Below are 15,613 nucleotides of genomic sequence, written 5' to 3' on the forward strand. Positions count from 1 at the left end.
GCGCGGCGCTGCTCCGGCCACCAATCAGGCGAAGGGAGGAGTGGAACGGCTGCCGGACAGGCCCCTCCGGGCGCATCATAGCGGTGAGCTGTCACCGCCGGCCGCTGGCTCCGGCGTGTGGGCCCGCAGTGGGACGCGTGGCCCCCGTGGGCAGCACCGGCAGCACAAAGCGCCTCGCACCGCCGTGCCGGCAGTGCCGCTGCTGCCCTGCCCACGCTCGCCCTCTCCGCAACCGCCGCACGCTGTTCCGCACAGGGCGCAGATAGCTCCTGAGCTCCGCCCGCGGGCTGCGTGTCGTGTCTCGCCGCCTGTGTAACGTCCCCCGCGGGCTGTGTGCGTGTCCCCCGCGGGCTGCGTGTCCCGTTAGGTGCCGCGGCGGGGAGAGGCGCTGAAGGGGGGCGGGAGCGGCGGGGATCGGGGCTCGCGTCATTTGGGCGGCCGAGATCGGCGCCGATGGGGCTGGGCGGTGAGTCGGGACCTCTGGGGTCCCCCAGCTGGGTTGGGTAACGGCGTGGAGATGCTGTGGGGCACAGCCAGGGCTTTAACAGGGCTGGGAAAGCGGAGAACGACTGGGGAGCTGCAGCGATAGCGGAATGGCGCTCAGGCGGTGTTCGTGCGTCTGGGAACACGGGCCGTGGAGCTGCGGGTGAGCACTTGAGGGCCCTGGAGAACAGGGCTGGGGCGTGTGGGTGGTACCCGGGTGGCAGAATGGGGCGTTGTGGGCTGAGCTGGGGGATTGTGACTCAGATCTGGGGGTTACTGCTGGGACGGGAACCTGAGGGGTGCTGGGGCAGCTCTGGGGGGCACTGAGGTGGTGGGGTGGGACTGGTGAGCTGCTGGATGGTACCAAAGCCAGGAGATGTCCAAGCTCGTCAGACTCTCCTCTCTCCCCACCAGGCACCGGAGGCATTCGAAGGGAAGTTACACTTTGGCAGTGCTGTCTCCAAAGGCTCCAGAATGGCTCCGGTTAAAATCAGCTGTGTGGTGTCCTTCTCCTCCCAGGTGCCTGGGGGCTCCCTCTGGGGGGCTGGGTGTGGGGCTGATCCCTCTGAGCTGCTGGGGTCTTGGAAGAGGTGGGTCAGGCCATGACAGGGTGCAGTACTACCTCACCTTGTTAAGCTGAAGGGCAAGGATTCACATCATTCTTGCTCTCTCAAAATGGGATGTTGTTCCTGTAGGTTACAGGAGAATTCCATGCTTCTCCCCATGTCCAGAACAAGCTAGAGCTGGAAGGAGGGTGTTTAGGGAGGGGTTGGTACCTGATGCTGTGTCCCTGGTGTGTGTGCAGGACCCCAAGTACCCCAAGGCAGAGAACCTGCTGAGTGAGGACAGCATCCAGCCCTGGCTTGGCTGCCCCAAGGCTCACAGCAGGCAGCTGAGTGTGGGGCTGTGACTGCAGAGAGCCAGTCCCATTGGCTGTGTTGACATTGACACTTCCCTGTTCCCCACTCCCGTGCAGGAGCCAGGGCCACGTCCCACAGTGGGGTCAGCAGCTCTGAGCCCCCTTGCCCCTGTCCTTCTCGCTGCTCCCCAGGGAACTACAGCTGTGACTTTCTGCAGGCTGAGGTGGGATGCTCCTCATGGCCCTGTGGCCAGCCCTGTCACACCTTGGTGCCTACTGATGACACCAGCTGACTCAAAGCTGGACCAGAATCGCTGCAAGGTTCAGATGTTTTAGGAAGGTAAGGATTGATCCACAGGAAAAGGGCATGGAGAAGAGCTGTGGGCCTGATCGTGGGATGGAGCTGATTAGGGGGGATGGTGATGGAATGGGGCTGCCAGTAGGATGAGGCTGATAGGAGGGTGGAAGGACAGGTAGGGAAGAGGACAGGTAGACCAGGGGTTAGGATTGTTTATGGGCTCAAGAAAGCTGTACCAGCTCTGCTTCCCTGCCCTCTCTTGTGCCCATAATCCCCCACATGTCCTGGGTGGCACAGCAACAGAGCAACAAGCAGAGGCAGGAGTGCTGTTGGGCCAGTGGCCAGTGCTCTTCCCCACAGCAGAGCTCAGAGCCGACCATGGGGCAGACAGGGACCACAAGCTGTGACAGCTGCAGCTGGTCTGGAGCTGCACAGTTAAAATTGGCCATAACAGACCCCAACTTGACCAGCCTGGTAGATTAAAGAGTAGAGGTAAACAAGTCCCTGGGTAAGACAGTGATAAGTAGGATTTGAACTCCAGCAGGGGAGCCCAGCCAGTCCCATTCAATCTTGAATGCAGACATCAGCTGGCCAGTGAGCTGGGTGGTGTTGAGACCCGAGCCAATCAAATGTTCAAGTGCAGGAGTTCTGAAGCCCCTATAAAAGGGGGTGCCCACCAATAAACTTTGTCTCTTGTTGCAGGAACTCAGTGTGTTCGGTGTTTGCTTGTGTTCTTTTGTGTCTGATAGCAACACTCTCCTGCAAGGCTGCCCCTCCCTATCCCCAGGAGATCCAGGGAGGAGAAGCAACTGAGGAGCCGCCTGTGGAAGCTGGATGGGGCTGCCTGGAGCCCAGCCCACCTCAGCCACTCTGCCTGGATGGAGCTGTTGACAACACAGAAACAGAACCAGGCACTGAGGCCCAGAGCAGGCATGAGCACCCTGGGGCGTCACCTGGAGCTGCTGGCCAAGGATGTGGGAGGTCCTGCAGTGCCAGGTGAGTGAATCTGCACAGCTGTGTCCTGGGCTGGCTCCCAGCCACTGTGGGCAGCAGGGCAAGGGGGGAATTCTGCCCCTCTGCTCTGCTCAGGTGAGAGCCCACCTGAAGAGCTGCTCCAGCTCTGGGACCCCCAACATCAGAAGAGTGTGGAGCAACTGGTATGAATCCAGAGGTGTCAGAACTCAGTAGATCCCTCCGGGTGTCCAGAGTTGCCGAGGATCCCACTGGGGGGCTCGGAGACCTTGGCATCCTGCCCAGAACACCCGGGGATTTGATTTTGACCCTTGGAGCAAGTTGCCAGCTTTGTATGAGGACGTGAAGGTCACACAGGTTTGAATAGTGTAATAACAAAATGATCACAGGGTGAAAATGTAGATTTTAGGATTTTTGGTACAGGGGTTATGGGGACAAGATGGAGGAATCTGGGCGTGTCTGACCTTCCTCCTTTTTCTTCTTGTTCTCCATTTTCTGCTGGGATGTTGGCACTTTGGGATTGGTCTAGAGTAGAAATGCACTGTCCAACATAGGTGATAGGTATTGGGAATTAAGTGTAAATAGGATATACGTAGTTTGTAGTATAAAAGGACAGCACCGCCTCGGGGGCGGTCAGAGCGCTCGTGGCTGCCCTGCAGAGCGGATCTCTGCCAGGCAGAAAGAAAATTTTATAGATAAGAATTAATAAACATCCTCAAGACCGAAAAGTGAAGAGTCCAGACTCGTTCTTCAGTTGTGCAGAGACATCCTACGCATCTCGGGGCAGCAATTACCAACAGCAACCCAAGATTTGGCATCCCTGGCTGGGCACGTTCCAAGGGGGCACTGATAAACCTCTTGGGAAGCAGCCAGAACAGCCTGGGAAGCAGCAGCCACTCTCAAGGCCATCCAGAGAGCTGCTGCCGAAGGGACTCGTAGCAGAACAGTCCGGAGGGAGCCAGAAGGTGCCCTGGATCCTCTCTCCTGTGAACTGCTGGCATTTCCAGCTGGACCTTCAGACTGCCCCGACAACTCGGATTTGGTAAGAAGGTCAAAATTAAGAACATGGGGGGGACGTTCCCAGGAACAGTTAAGGACTTTGTCAGCCTTACAAGGCATGGCAGAGGCACACCCGATGGAAATTTCAAAGAAAGAGCTTAGAGATCTTTTGCTATGGGTATGCTGTAATTATCTGTACCATCTGCATGGGTGATGCTGGAAGCAACCTCAGCAAGATGTGGGCAGGTTGCCGAACAGCAGGTTGCTGAAACTCCCACAGGGGCAGAGGGAGGGGAGCAGAGGCAGAAGCGGAGGGCGGTTCTAGTTCCAATTGTCCCGGGGAAACAGAAACAGTTCCCATAAAAGGGGAGCAGGAGGGAACTTCATCACCTCCGATTCCCTCATCACCCCGAAAGCCCACGGGACCTCCAAAACGCCCAGAATCCCCAGATACTTCAGGGTTTTCGGGCTCCGACTCAGACACCCTCTCACTCCCGGGGGAGCTCAGGGCTGAAATTTCCCCAAGCGAATTCGAGGAATCGGACTGTGCCATTTTAGAGGCGTGTCCTCCCGATTCGCAGGAGCCAAAGGGACACAGGAGAGGGAAAACAGCAGAGTCGGGCCGGGGGGCCGAAGTGGGACCAGAGGGGGCAAAGCTCTCTGGCGGCGGGCGCGGTCCCGCGGGCGGCGGCCTCAGGCGGCGCCGGGGGCAGCGGCGAGGGGGGGGGAAGGACCCGGTGGGAGACTCGGGAGCTGACGCGGTTTGCGCGGTGCCGGCGGCAGCTTCGACGGGCGCGGTGCAAAAACCGCGAGCGAGGGGCAGAAATCGCGAGGCAAATGTGGCGCAGCCACCCGGGGACAGCTCTCAGACCGCGGCGACAGCGTCCGAGGACGAGCCCGGCGGGGCAGCTGCACAGTCCCAGCCGGCACCCGTAGGCAGGCGCGCGGTGATGACGCCGTACCCGGATTCGGGACGCGGAGATCTGAACGAATCGCAGCGCGGGCAGAAGCCCAGCGGGAATTGCGCGCGCCGGTGGGGATGCGGATACAGTGCCGGGGGAAGAGGAGGGGATTCAGGAACGGATCAAACCGGGGGGGGAAACATCGGAGGCGGAACGGGAAGGAGACAGTGACGTCAGTCCAGGGGAGGCAGGAGGCGTTCCCGAGCGGCTGAGCGCGGTCGGAGGCGGGTCCGCTCCCCTGTGACGGCACGGGCAGGGAAGGGGCGTGCTCGGGGCTCGGTCACATCCCGGGGCTCCGCCCCCTCTCCGGTTCCCGTCCCTCCAGTCCCAGTCCCTTCGATCCCGACCTCTCCAGTCCCGGGGAGACACACACGTATCCAGTATCAACTGCTGGCTCAGTCAAAAATCGCACAGTCTCGGTCTCACTCAAAATCGCGAGCGCTGCAGTCAACCGAACAGGAGCCGATCGCGGTCGCGCCGCCCTCACGGTCAGCCAGGAGGGCGACAGCGCCACCTTGTGGTGCGGTCACCACATTGCAGGACATGCCAGGCCTGCCCGACCAAGCCACAGCGCCGTCTGGTGGCGGGACTGCAACATTGCAACACTTTTTTCCAACTACGTAGAAAAGGAAATCTAAATCAAAGACAAGTACAACACAGCAAGTGGAGTATTCATCAGCTTCTGAATCTCATGAAGCTCAAGACACTTCTGATGAGGCACAACAACAGGATGATACAATAGGCATTGCTGCCTCAGAGGGTGTCCCAGCAGGGATGTTTTCAGCAGCAGCAGCAGCCAGTTCTTCAGGCAGGAAGCCAAATACCTTCTACAATATTTAAGCACGGCCATGGGAACACAAGCACGAGAATTTCAGATTCCTGTTCCGGATTTAGGAGCAAGGCCAAAGACCTCAGCAAAATGAGGATTCCAGAGACACCAATGACTTCTACAACTCCACTGTACATGCAGATACCCATGGAGATGCAGGTTCCAGAAGAAGATGAAGTTGAACAACGGATTGGACAGATATTAGAAAAGAACTAGGAAAAGAAAGAGACTTATTACAAGGTTGGGGAGACATCACAATGCCAGTGATATATGATGCACAGGGTCAAAATCAAATCCCCAGCTGTTCTGGGCAGCATGCCAAGGTCTCCAAGCCCCCTGGCGAGGTCCTCGGTAACTCTGGACACCCAGAGGGATGTACTGAGTTCTGACACAGAGGAGTCTGTGAAGATGCTCTTCATTGCTGGAGCCCCTCTACTGTGGAGACAGGCTGGGGACGTCCAGGGCTGTTCAGCCTGGAGATGAGAAAGTTCTGAGAACTGGAAGCCCCTTCCACTGCCTAAAGCGGCTCCAAAAGAACTGGAGAGGGACAATAGCCTGGGAGGACAAGACAAGGGGTAGTGGCTTCAAATTGACAGAAGATAGGGTTATATGGGATATTACAAAGAAATTCTTCCCTGTGAGGGTGGTAAGACACCAGCACAAGTTGTTCAGAGCAGCTGTGGCTGTCCCATCCCTGGAAGTGTTCCAAGGCCGGGTTGGATGGGGCTTGGAGCTACCTGGTCTAGTGGAAGGTGTCCCTGCCTATGGTATGGGGAGGGCTTAGGAGAAGATGAGCTTTAAAATCTCCTCCAACCTAAACTGCCCTCTGCCTCTGTCATTCCTGCTTTTCCCCAGGCTCTGCACTGGATGTGCCTGCTGCTCCCTTGAGTACCTGCAGGCAGCTGGACAGGCACTGTGCTCACAGTCCTGTTGGCAGGTAATCTCCTAGGTCACTGTCTTCTCCTGCCCTCACCTGGCTATTTACTGCTCTCAGCTTTTCCCAGACAGTTCTGGGCACAGCCCTTCACTCTTTTGGGCTGGCAGGATGTGGCATAGGGTACCTCCAGCATGTTACCCCTGTGCAGGGCTCCAGCTGCCCCCTCAGGGATGCCCAGGAGGAAAGGAACAGCCCAAGCCTGTGGTTCCCAAGAGAGACAAGTCAGACAGAGGACAGGCCAGCAGTGATGGGGAGACGGTGTCTGCCCCATCTGCTCAGGTGGCTGCTTGGCAGGGGTGTCCTCTGTGGGCAGTAAATGGGCATAGTGGTGGCAGTTCTGTAGCTGGGACACATCACTCCTGCTGGTGCCCTGGCACTGGAGGGGCATCACAGTGTATTCCCAGGCTGCCATGAGAACCATCAGGGAGGGTGTCAGTCCAAACCCCACATCATCCCAACACTAGGGGGCCTGTTACAACCATATCACCTTCCCTTTCCACAGACCACTTCCTGCTGAATCTGCTCCCCACACGCCTCCCAGTGTGGAGAAGAACCTACTGTGGCCTGGCCTTGCTTGTGCCCTGATGCCTGGGTGCCCTGCCCCATTTGCCAGCTTTGGCATTGCCCTTTGGCGTGGCAGGGATGGAGCAGTGTCGCTGTCGAGGCGGTCACGACAAAAAGCAGAGACCACAAGCAGTCTCAGTTGGCAACTCTTTATTATTGAACATGGCTGAATCTATACACTTTCCAGTTGTTTATGCTGCTTCTACCCTAACTATTGGCCACAATAAATCAACATAATACTATTAGTGAGAAGTTATAGTGACTTCAACTAACTTTCTAAAAATACTTCGTCTAGCTGCAAGGTTCTCTTATCTTTCTTCTCTTGGTCTACTTGGTTACAGCCTTGGAGAGAGCTCCTTATCAGCTTCGTCGTACTTCTCGGCTTCTTCTTGCTCCTTTAGCTAACAGGCCTGCTGTTAGCCCCTTCCACAGAGCAGCATGCCGGCAACTGCAGGGAGACACCAGCTAGTACTGCCATCTGGGGGTCAGCCTGCTGTGGGGCTGGCAGCAATGAGGGAACTGAGGAGACACAGTGAGGGGATGTGATTGAGGGTAGCTGTGCCCAGGGAAGGCAGAAGGCTCAGCCCTTCGCCTCTGGAATGGCCTCCTTGCCAGCACTGGGAGCATCACGAGTACCAGACACACCACTGGATGCTGGGAATACTGGGCACAGGAATCCAGGATCAGTGGGAACATGTGGCAAATAGGGGCCACAGCAGCTCCCTCAAACGCTGGAACCCATCTTGTTCCCAGTGGGAGCTGTGATGAGCTCCTTGTTCCCAGTAGGGTGCTGTGCTGGGGGACTGGGCTGAGCTCACCGGGGGGGTGTCAGGGCCCTGGTGGGTCTCCTCCGAGAGGCGCTTCCTCCGCTGCCGGGTGGTGATGCTGCCGGCCTGGCTGCTGGTGGCCACGGGCTGGGAGGACTGCCTTCTGCCACGCTGCAGCGTCTCTTCTGGGTCCCCCATCTTCACATCCTCATCCGTGATGGTTCCCATGGAGGTGGAGGGCTGGGGAGAGGATGTGGGGATGTTGCTGAGGGGCACTGTCCGTTCCCAGACCCCCTCCCAAACCCCAGTTCTGGACAAAGGGCTGCCTGACCTCCCCCTCCCGGCCCTTACCATGCTCTCTAGGGTTATAGGTTAGTTGTGGTGGGGAATTAATCACTGACTAATAAGTCCAAATAAAATGAAATTTATTAATTGATACAGCAAGCGATAATAGGCAAAGTCAGCGCCCTGGGCGCACTGGGTGACAGGAGAGTCCCCACTCTACCACTGCCGCACTCTTCTGATATTTCGTGGAGTTCTTACACAGTCCTGCTTCTGTGTTGATGTGTAGTACTCTGCATATTCTTCTTTTGCGTCTAGGTGGTCATAGTCCACCCCCCGGAGGTCTGAAGATGAAGATTGGTATTTTCCTTTGTCTGATTCCTGGAATTTTAGGCTCAATCTGCTGAGTTCCTGGAATCTTAGGTTTACTGAGCGGATGAGCTGATACTGTGCTATCAATCATAGCAAACCCCCCACCCATATTAACAGTTTACTAAACAGATAAGCAAATGTTTGTGAAACCCATTGTCTTTGGTTTCACCTTCCTTATCCTTTTAAGTCTGGAAATTTACTTAAGCAAAAAAATTGAGGTGGTGCAACTTTGTCAGCTTTGATGAACAAACTTAAAGTTTTAACCCATTACAGGAGGTAGCTGGTTTTCAGGTGGGGAGGGCGGGCCTGGTTCTGCTGCAGCAGCTCTGCAATGCGGTTCCAGTCACCCAGCTGCTCCGGCTCATCCTGGCACATGCCCAGCTTCATGGTGCTCTGGCCTAAATCCAAAGCAAGGAAGGGTCAGGGGGCTTCCAGTTAAGACCTGACTCCGCCAAGGCAGGGCAGAACCCCACAGCCAGCAGTCCCAGTGCCTTCCCCGCCCATACACACCGAGGCTGGAGCTGCTGGTCCGCTGCAAGCGCAGGGAGCTACGCGTGACTGGTTGGTACCCAGGGAGGCCCAGCAGTACTGAATGGCCAGGGCTCTTCTCTGGGGAGGAGGCTTCCAGCTTTGCAAGGGGTTCCTGGGAGAGGAAGCTGGTGAGGGAGCGGGTGGAGGCACCTGAGCGCAGACGGCCCTTAGCAGGGGAAGATGTTTTTGTGGACTGAGCCAATGGGATGTTCTTGATGCAGACCAGTTCCTCAGACTCTCCCTGGTTCTGGGTGTCCAGGTTTAGAGCAAATTTGGGGAAGAATACCCCAAAGGAGCTCCGGTGGGAAAAGCAGATCCAATTGGCCCCTCCCCCCAACTGGTCCGGGAGGAAAAAATGCCTCCTTGGAGTAAGGTGGAAAAAACCTGTTTATTAAACAATAAAACCAAAACAATATCAAACAATGAGACCCCTTGCCACTCTAAACGAGATGACAAACTGAGAAAACCCCGTCCTCGGGTTGCAGCTCACTCAGTCTTTGATCAGTCTCTCCGGTGCTGGAATTGTCGCAGGCCAGGCCTGGCCCGGTGGGCCGCAGCTGCAGCTGCCGGTACTCTCCTGGGTGTTCAGTCCAGAGCAGTTTCAAGGGGTCCAAAGAAAAGGGAAAAAAAACAGTCCAGGGAACTTCTTTGCCTCAGCTGGCTAACACTAACTAAAAAGCAAAATAAGAGCTCTGTCCCACTGTCTGTCCACAGACAACACAGTCAGGAGCAGGAATGTGGAGGAGTGAGTGCAGTGTCTGAAAACAAACTGCGCGCTTCTTTTCTCCCCACCTTCACTCTCTGGAACACTCTTAAAGGTACAAAACTTATTATTCAACATAAACAGAATGAGACTATTGGGGATAAAAGCATCATATAGTCAACCCAGGACATTCTACCCCTTATCCCCATATCATCTGCTTACTAATAAAACTAATATAAATTCTAACTCTACAAGTACATATATGATACATCCATTATACAGCTATACACAGACAATGGTAATAACATTCAGCAAACAGTGATATTTACACAGGTTTTATCCAACATCAGATCTCCCTGAGGTACACATCCTGTTGTTCCATCTTTTTTGCACCATGTGCAACCTGGTCCCTGAGCAAAAACAACCCCACAAATGGGTTTGTCTGTATTCGAGGCAGGATTAATCCAAACTGTCTTCCCTAATAAACCTCTGACATGTACCACTGGGACTTTGTCTCCATCTACTCTCTGCAAAGACTCAGACTGGGCAGGGCCCACTCGGTTAGTAGAGCCTTGGGTGTTAAATAACCAGGTGGCTTTTGCTAGATGCTGCTCCCAGTTTTTGAAAGATCCCCCACCCAAAGCTTTCAATGTGGTTTTTAACAGCCCTTTGTACCTCTCTACTTTTCCTGCAGCTGGTGCATGGTAGGGGACATGGTACACCCACACAATGCCATGTTCCCTAGTGCAGGTGTTGATAAGGCTGTTCTTGAAATGAGTCCCGTTGTCTGACTTAATCCTCTCAGGGGTGCCATGTCTCCACAGAACTTGCTTTTCAAGGCCCAGGATGGTGTTCTGGGCTGTAGCATGAGACACAGGGTGGGTTTCCAGGTGGCTTCCAGTGGTGGCTTCCACCATGGTCAGCATGTAGCGCTTGCCCTGGCATGTCTGGGGCAGTGTGATGTAGTCAATCTGCCAGGCCTCTCCATACTTGTACTTGGACCACCGCCCACCACACCAGAGGGGCTTCATTCGCTTGGCCTGCTTGATGGCAGCACTTGTCTCACAGTCATGGATAACCTGAGAAATACTGTCCATGGTTAAATCCACCTCTCGGTCTCGTGCCCACTTATAGGTGGCATCCCTGCCCTGATGGCCTGAGGCATCATGGGCCCATCGAGCTAGGAATAACTCTCCCTTGTGTTACAACTCAAGTCTATCTTTGACACCTCTATCTTTGCAGCCTGGTCTACTTGCTCATTGTTTTGGTGCTCCTCATTAGCTCTACTCTTGGGAACATGAGCATCCACATGGCGGACCTTCACAGGCAGCTTCCCTACCCAGGTAGCAATGCCTTTCCACTCATCAGCAGCCCAAATTGGTTTTCCTCTATGCTGCCAGTTATTGGAATATGAATCCCAATATTACCAGGTTGTTGCCTTCTGGAGCAAGGCAGGCGACCTGGTTCTGAGGTACAGCACGACGGCCCACTCTCCAGGGCCGTTCGGGCCAATGACACACGCAGACATCAATGTGATGGACGGTCAAAAGGCGTTTATTACTTCTTCTCGTGGGGTCTTATAGTCTAAGGGGTCTCTACGTCAAAAGGGGGTTTGTCCTTCTTATCTATGGTTAGTAGGGAATGGAAAAGTACTCGGTAAGGAGTGGAAAGTTACTGGCATTACTGTTAGTGGGGCAACATTCCTACTGTCAGTGGGGCCACATTCCTAGGGTAATCTCTTATCTTAGAGGAACAAAGGGTCCTGGCTTTCCGTGACATCGCGTGATCTTCCGCAGCGCCTTTTCCCTATCTACCACATCTCCCCCCCCTTTTTCACAAATGAATGAGGTAGTCATATACATAGGTACTAAAATGAGGTATGAGGTTGTAACTTGACAAGGGAAAGGGGTTTTGGGAAACCTGAGTAAGCTTTTGCCAGACAAGTTCGGAAAATCTTGTGACTGGCAGCGTTCCTTGGTTGAATTCACAACAACTGTCGTCGGCCTACAAACAGGATGTTGGTCCGTTCCAGGCGGCTCTGAACGAACAAGACCAGCTTGTTCAGCAGGCATGGTCCGAAGGTAACTGTTAGAAACAGCATCGCCAATGGACCTATCAGGGCAGAAATCAGAGTGGTTAGCCAAGGTGATTGATTGAACCAGGATTCGTACCAGCCCTGTTGGGCTTCCCTGTCTTTCTGTCTCTGAGCCAGTTGGTTCCGGAGTTCTGCCATGGAGTCTCTCATGACTCTCGTGTGGTCTGCATAGAAACAACACTCCTCTTTCAAGGCGGCACACAGGCCCCCTTGCTGCATGAACAGGAGGTCCAAGCCTCGTCTGTTCTGCAAGACCACTTCTGAGAGTGAGGAGACCGACTTCTCTAGAAAGGAGATGGATTTCTTGATCCTTTGCAGGTCCTCGTCAATCGTTGCCTGCAGCTGTGACAGTCCTTGGTGCTGGGTCGCTAGGGCTGAGACACCCGTGGCGGTTCCGGCTGCTCCCAGGCCAAGCAGCATTGTGATAGTTATACCTGTCATTATTTCTCTTTTGTGGATCCGGCTGGGTCCCTCAAGAAGATGGTACATTTCTTCGTCTGAGTGGTACAGGACCCTAGGAACAATCAGAACTTGGACACAGAAGTTGTTAGAGTCATTGAATTTGGGAAGGAACACACAAGGACTCACTCCGGATTGCTGGCAAACCCACATCCCCGATGCGGATGGGACTGCCCACTTATTGTTTTTCCTGTTAGGCTTGACAATTTTGGTGCAGACGTTGCCTTTCCGCCTAGCTAGGGTTGCATTGCCAAAGCATCTGCCCTGGCCTGTGACTTGACTCAGGGTGATTCCTTTGCGAGGGGTATCCCATCTGCACTGGTGAGGGGCGTTGGCTATGGAGTAACTGAAGGGAGTGTTTAGAGCGACTCCTTCGTAAAAGGGGGGTTTGACATCGTAACAAAGCCAGCAGGATTCGGTTACGTTAGGGTTGAATTCGTTCAGGGATACAAAGGTAGCTTCTAACATACAAAGGATTGGGTCTGAGTCTGACTCGGTTAGGCGGCTCATCTGAAAGGTTTCCACTTGACCGGTCAGGACATTGCTGACCCCTGTGGGTAAGGTTTTGGGGTAGGTTACGTTTCTCTCTTTCGGCACGCTTTTAATCGCTTTGTTGGGTCCGAGGGCTCGGGTGCCGACAGTTGGAGCCTGATAATTTGCACGTTCACCCTCTCTTTTGACCCTTGAAGGACTACTGTTCACGTCTTGCCTGTGGCCCAGCCAGGGTGTTCTGGCTGCAAGACCGTCATGTTGTAATCAGTGCATGCCCGAAATCTAGGGATTTTATGTTGGTTTCGATGGAAGTTTTCGTGAGAGAAGAAGGGTGTTTTGCAGCCGATGGGTGCCCAGGTGAACTGTAAGAATTTGTCTGGCTCTTGTGGATCCCACCCAGGCCCCAACAGTCTGGCATCTGTAACTATGGTTTTGCAGCCCCAGTGCCCACAATATCCCCACCCTGGGTGATTGCAGTAGCTTTTCCCAGGGTTTGAAGCTGGGCACCAGTAGGATAGGTACGAGTGTGTGACATGTGGGGAATAAGGGTTTACCCTTGGCTGTCCTGGAAACAGGTCAGTGATGCGGAGCACAAAGGATGGGGTGTTCGGTGTGGTGATTTCTCTGAGTACTTTGCCACTACTAAGGTGTCGCATGACCCACCTGAAGGGCCGATGGGGGTAGTGGTCTGGGCTGGCTTGCCCTCTGGCGACAAGCCCCAACAGCAAAATCACACAGAAGCACCTTTGGTGTTTGGGTCTCACCCGTGCGGGTCTCTCGGGCACTGCCTGACGGCTTGGTGGTCTGTCGCTTTCGTCTGGAACTGGGATGTACGCGTCACGAGGACGTCCCAGGAGCAGGTCCTGTAAACAAAGACTCGCAATTCTCATCAGTTTCATTCTGCTCGCTATGAAGGTCCGGTTTAATCGACTTAAGTGGACACCACCTGATTTTGCCGTCCTTTTTGACAGCTGCGTACCCTCGCCCCATGAGCATCAGCCTCCAACCCTGTTCCCACTCACCTAGCTCATTTCTAATTACCACCTGTGGGCCCTCTTCTAGCATTCGAGTGGCCCAGTGTTTTTGGACGGGACTGTTTGTTTCATCTCCCCTAGGGAATTGATTCAGTGCCAGCAGAGCGGTTGCCAGCATACGTGCCTGATCTCCTGGGGGAATGGCATTGGCAAAGCCCTCTGCTTTTGCCAACACTGCTATCTTGGTTTTCAGGGTCTGGTTTGCTCTCTCAACTATGGCCTGCCCGGTACTGTTATATGGGATGCCTTGCACTAATGTGATGCCCCATTTCGAGGCGAATTCCTGTACTGGTTTGGAGGTGAAATTGGAGCCATTGTCCGTTTTGATCTGCTTGGGGATACCAAGCCAAGTCATGGCTGTCAGCCAGTGCTGAATTGTGGCTTTGGAGTTAGTTTTGGGGTGCTGTGTGGCTATGATCGTTCTGCTATAAGTGTCCACTGTCACTGCAAGCCATGCTCGGGGCTTCAGCAGTTCGCACCAGGTGAAGACCGACTGCCAGATTTCTGAGGGCTTGAGACCTCTCGGGTTGACTCCGTAGGTCCAAAGGGGTGACTTCTGGCAATAAGGGCAGGTGGCTACCACATGTTTTGCGTCCGCCGTCGAGATTTCACATCTCTTTGCCAGTGCTTTGGCTCCGATGTGGAGCGACTCGTGCAGTTGACGAGCTCTTTGCAGGGTCCAAACGCCTTTCGCTGCGGCGTCCGCTTTGCCGTTGCCGATCTGGAAGTAACCTTTGACTGGGTCATGGCTGTTGATGTGAATGACAGACACGGTGCCCTGTCGCGAGCAGAGTGCTTCTTCCAGCATTAGGGCTGCTGCTGATGTTGACACTCCTGGTCCTGCCATGGCTAGGCAGAGCCTTGCCACGAATATAGAGTCCGTTACGATGTTGAGGTGTTCATCTTGGAAGAGTCCGCACGCCAAAACCACTGCTGCTGCCTCCAGTTGTTGCACTGACAGTGCACTGACAGGGGTCACACGCTTTGACGCAGTGCCATTGCTCTCCCGCCTGCCACACTGCTGCTGCAGTTGAAGTCGTGGAGGAAGCGTCTGTGAAGACCGTTGGTCCCGACTGCGGTCTGTCCTTGACCTTCGGTGGCACGTCCATGTCGACTACGGTCAGCAGCTGAGTCCAGGGTGGTCTGGAGGAGTAGGAGATTTCTCCTCCGAAGCCGGAGAGAGCAAGGGCCAGGTACTCCGATATTGTGGCTGACTCCGTGGTCGGCTGCTTGCGAAACGGAAGGTGGATGCTTGTCGGCTCGGTCCCTAGGTGTTTCAAGGCGAGTCTCCTGCCTTTCATGATGAGGCTGGCGATGCATTCGATTCCTGGGGAAAATGCACAAGTGGGTCTTCCGAGGACCACCCATTGGATCGGTCGGGCCTTTTCAGAAGGTCCTTGGGCCAGTGCTCCCACTCCCCCCTTCAGTGTAAAGTGGATGTACAGGTCCAGTGGCATGGCTGGGTTCCACCTGGCAAGTGTGCCAGTGGACATCTGGTTTTCGATGAAGTCGAGGGAGCTCGTTGCTTGCGGTGTCAGCTCCTTGGGTTCCCAGGGGTTCTTTCCTTTCAGGAGGTCGTACAAAGGGTCCATGACCTCGGGAGGAATCAGGACAATGTTGCGAAGCCACTGCAGCGATCCCACCAGGCGTTGCACATCGTGGAGCGTCTTGATGTCTCGGTTGACCTTCATCTCAGGGGGTGTCACGTAGGAGCTTGTAATTCCTACTCCCAGGAAGGTCACAAAGGGTCCTCTCTTGATCTTTGCGCTCGCGATCTTGAAGCCATTGGCCTGAAGGGTCTCCGTGATTGTGGACACCAGATGATCTACTTGGCTTGTCGATGGTGCTGCGACCAGGATGTCGTCCATGTACTGGATGATGGTTGCGGTGGGATAGGAGTGTCGGACTGGCATTAGTGTTTTGTCCACGGTGATTTGGCATATGGTCGGGCTGTCGACCAGGCCTTGTGGAGGTA

At 54.7% G+C, this 15,613-nt stretch overlaps 1 protein-coding gene and 1 long non-coding RNA gene across 6 annotated transcripts; one reads left to right on the forward strand and one right to left on the reverse strand.

The window, feature by feature from the left end:
* The first annotated feature begins 89 nt into the window (after window positions 1-89).
* LOC131080139 (uncharacterized) lies at window positions 90-4,302 on the forward strand. 5 transcript variants are annotated; one of them, XR_009114137.1, is made up of 3 exons: window positions 90-646; window positions 898-2,636; window positions 2,730-4,302. It is a non-coding gene; the product is annotated as an uncharacterized LOC131080139 (long non-coding RNA). The 5 variants fall into 5 exon arrangements; XR_009114140.1 differs by having other exon boundaries at window positions 898-1,682; window positions 2,343-4,302; XR_009114138.1 differs by having other exon boundaries at window positions 898-1,682; window positions 2,428-4,302.
* Window positions 4,303-7,475: 3,173 nt separating this feature from the next.
* Window positions 7,476-8,027, reverse strand: LOC131080571 (nuclear mitotic apparatus protein 1-like). Its single transcript, XM_058018934.1, has 2 exons — window positions 8,022-8,027; window positions 7,476-7,910 (listed from the first exon to the last, which is right to left on the reverse strand). The coding sequence occupies exons 1-2, from the start codon at window positions 8,022-8,024 to the stop codon at window positions 7,587-7,589; spliced, it is 327 nt and encodes a 108-aa protein (XP_057874917.1). The 5' UTR covers window positions 8,025-8,027; the 3' UTR covers window positions 7,476-7,586.
* Between the last annotated feature and the right edge of the window lie 7,586 nt (window positions 8,028-15,613).

This window comes from Melospiza georgiana, chromosome 2 (assembly GCF_028018845.1).
Source record: "Melospiza georgiana isolate bMelGeo1 chromosome 2, bMelGeo1.pri, whole genome shotgun sequence".
Taxonomy (NCBI): domain Eukaryota; kingdom Metazoa; phylum Chordata; class Aves; order Passeriformes; family Passerellidae; genus Melospiza; species Melospiza georgiana.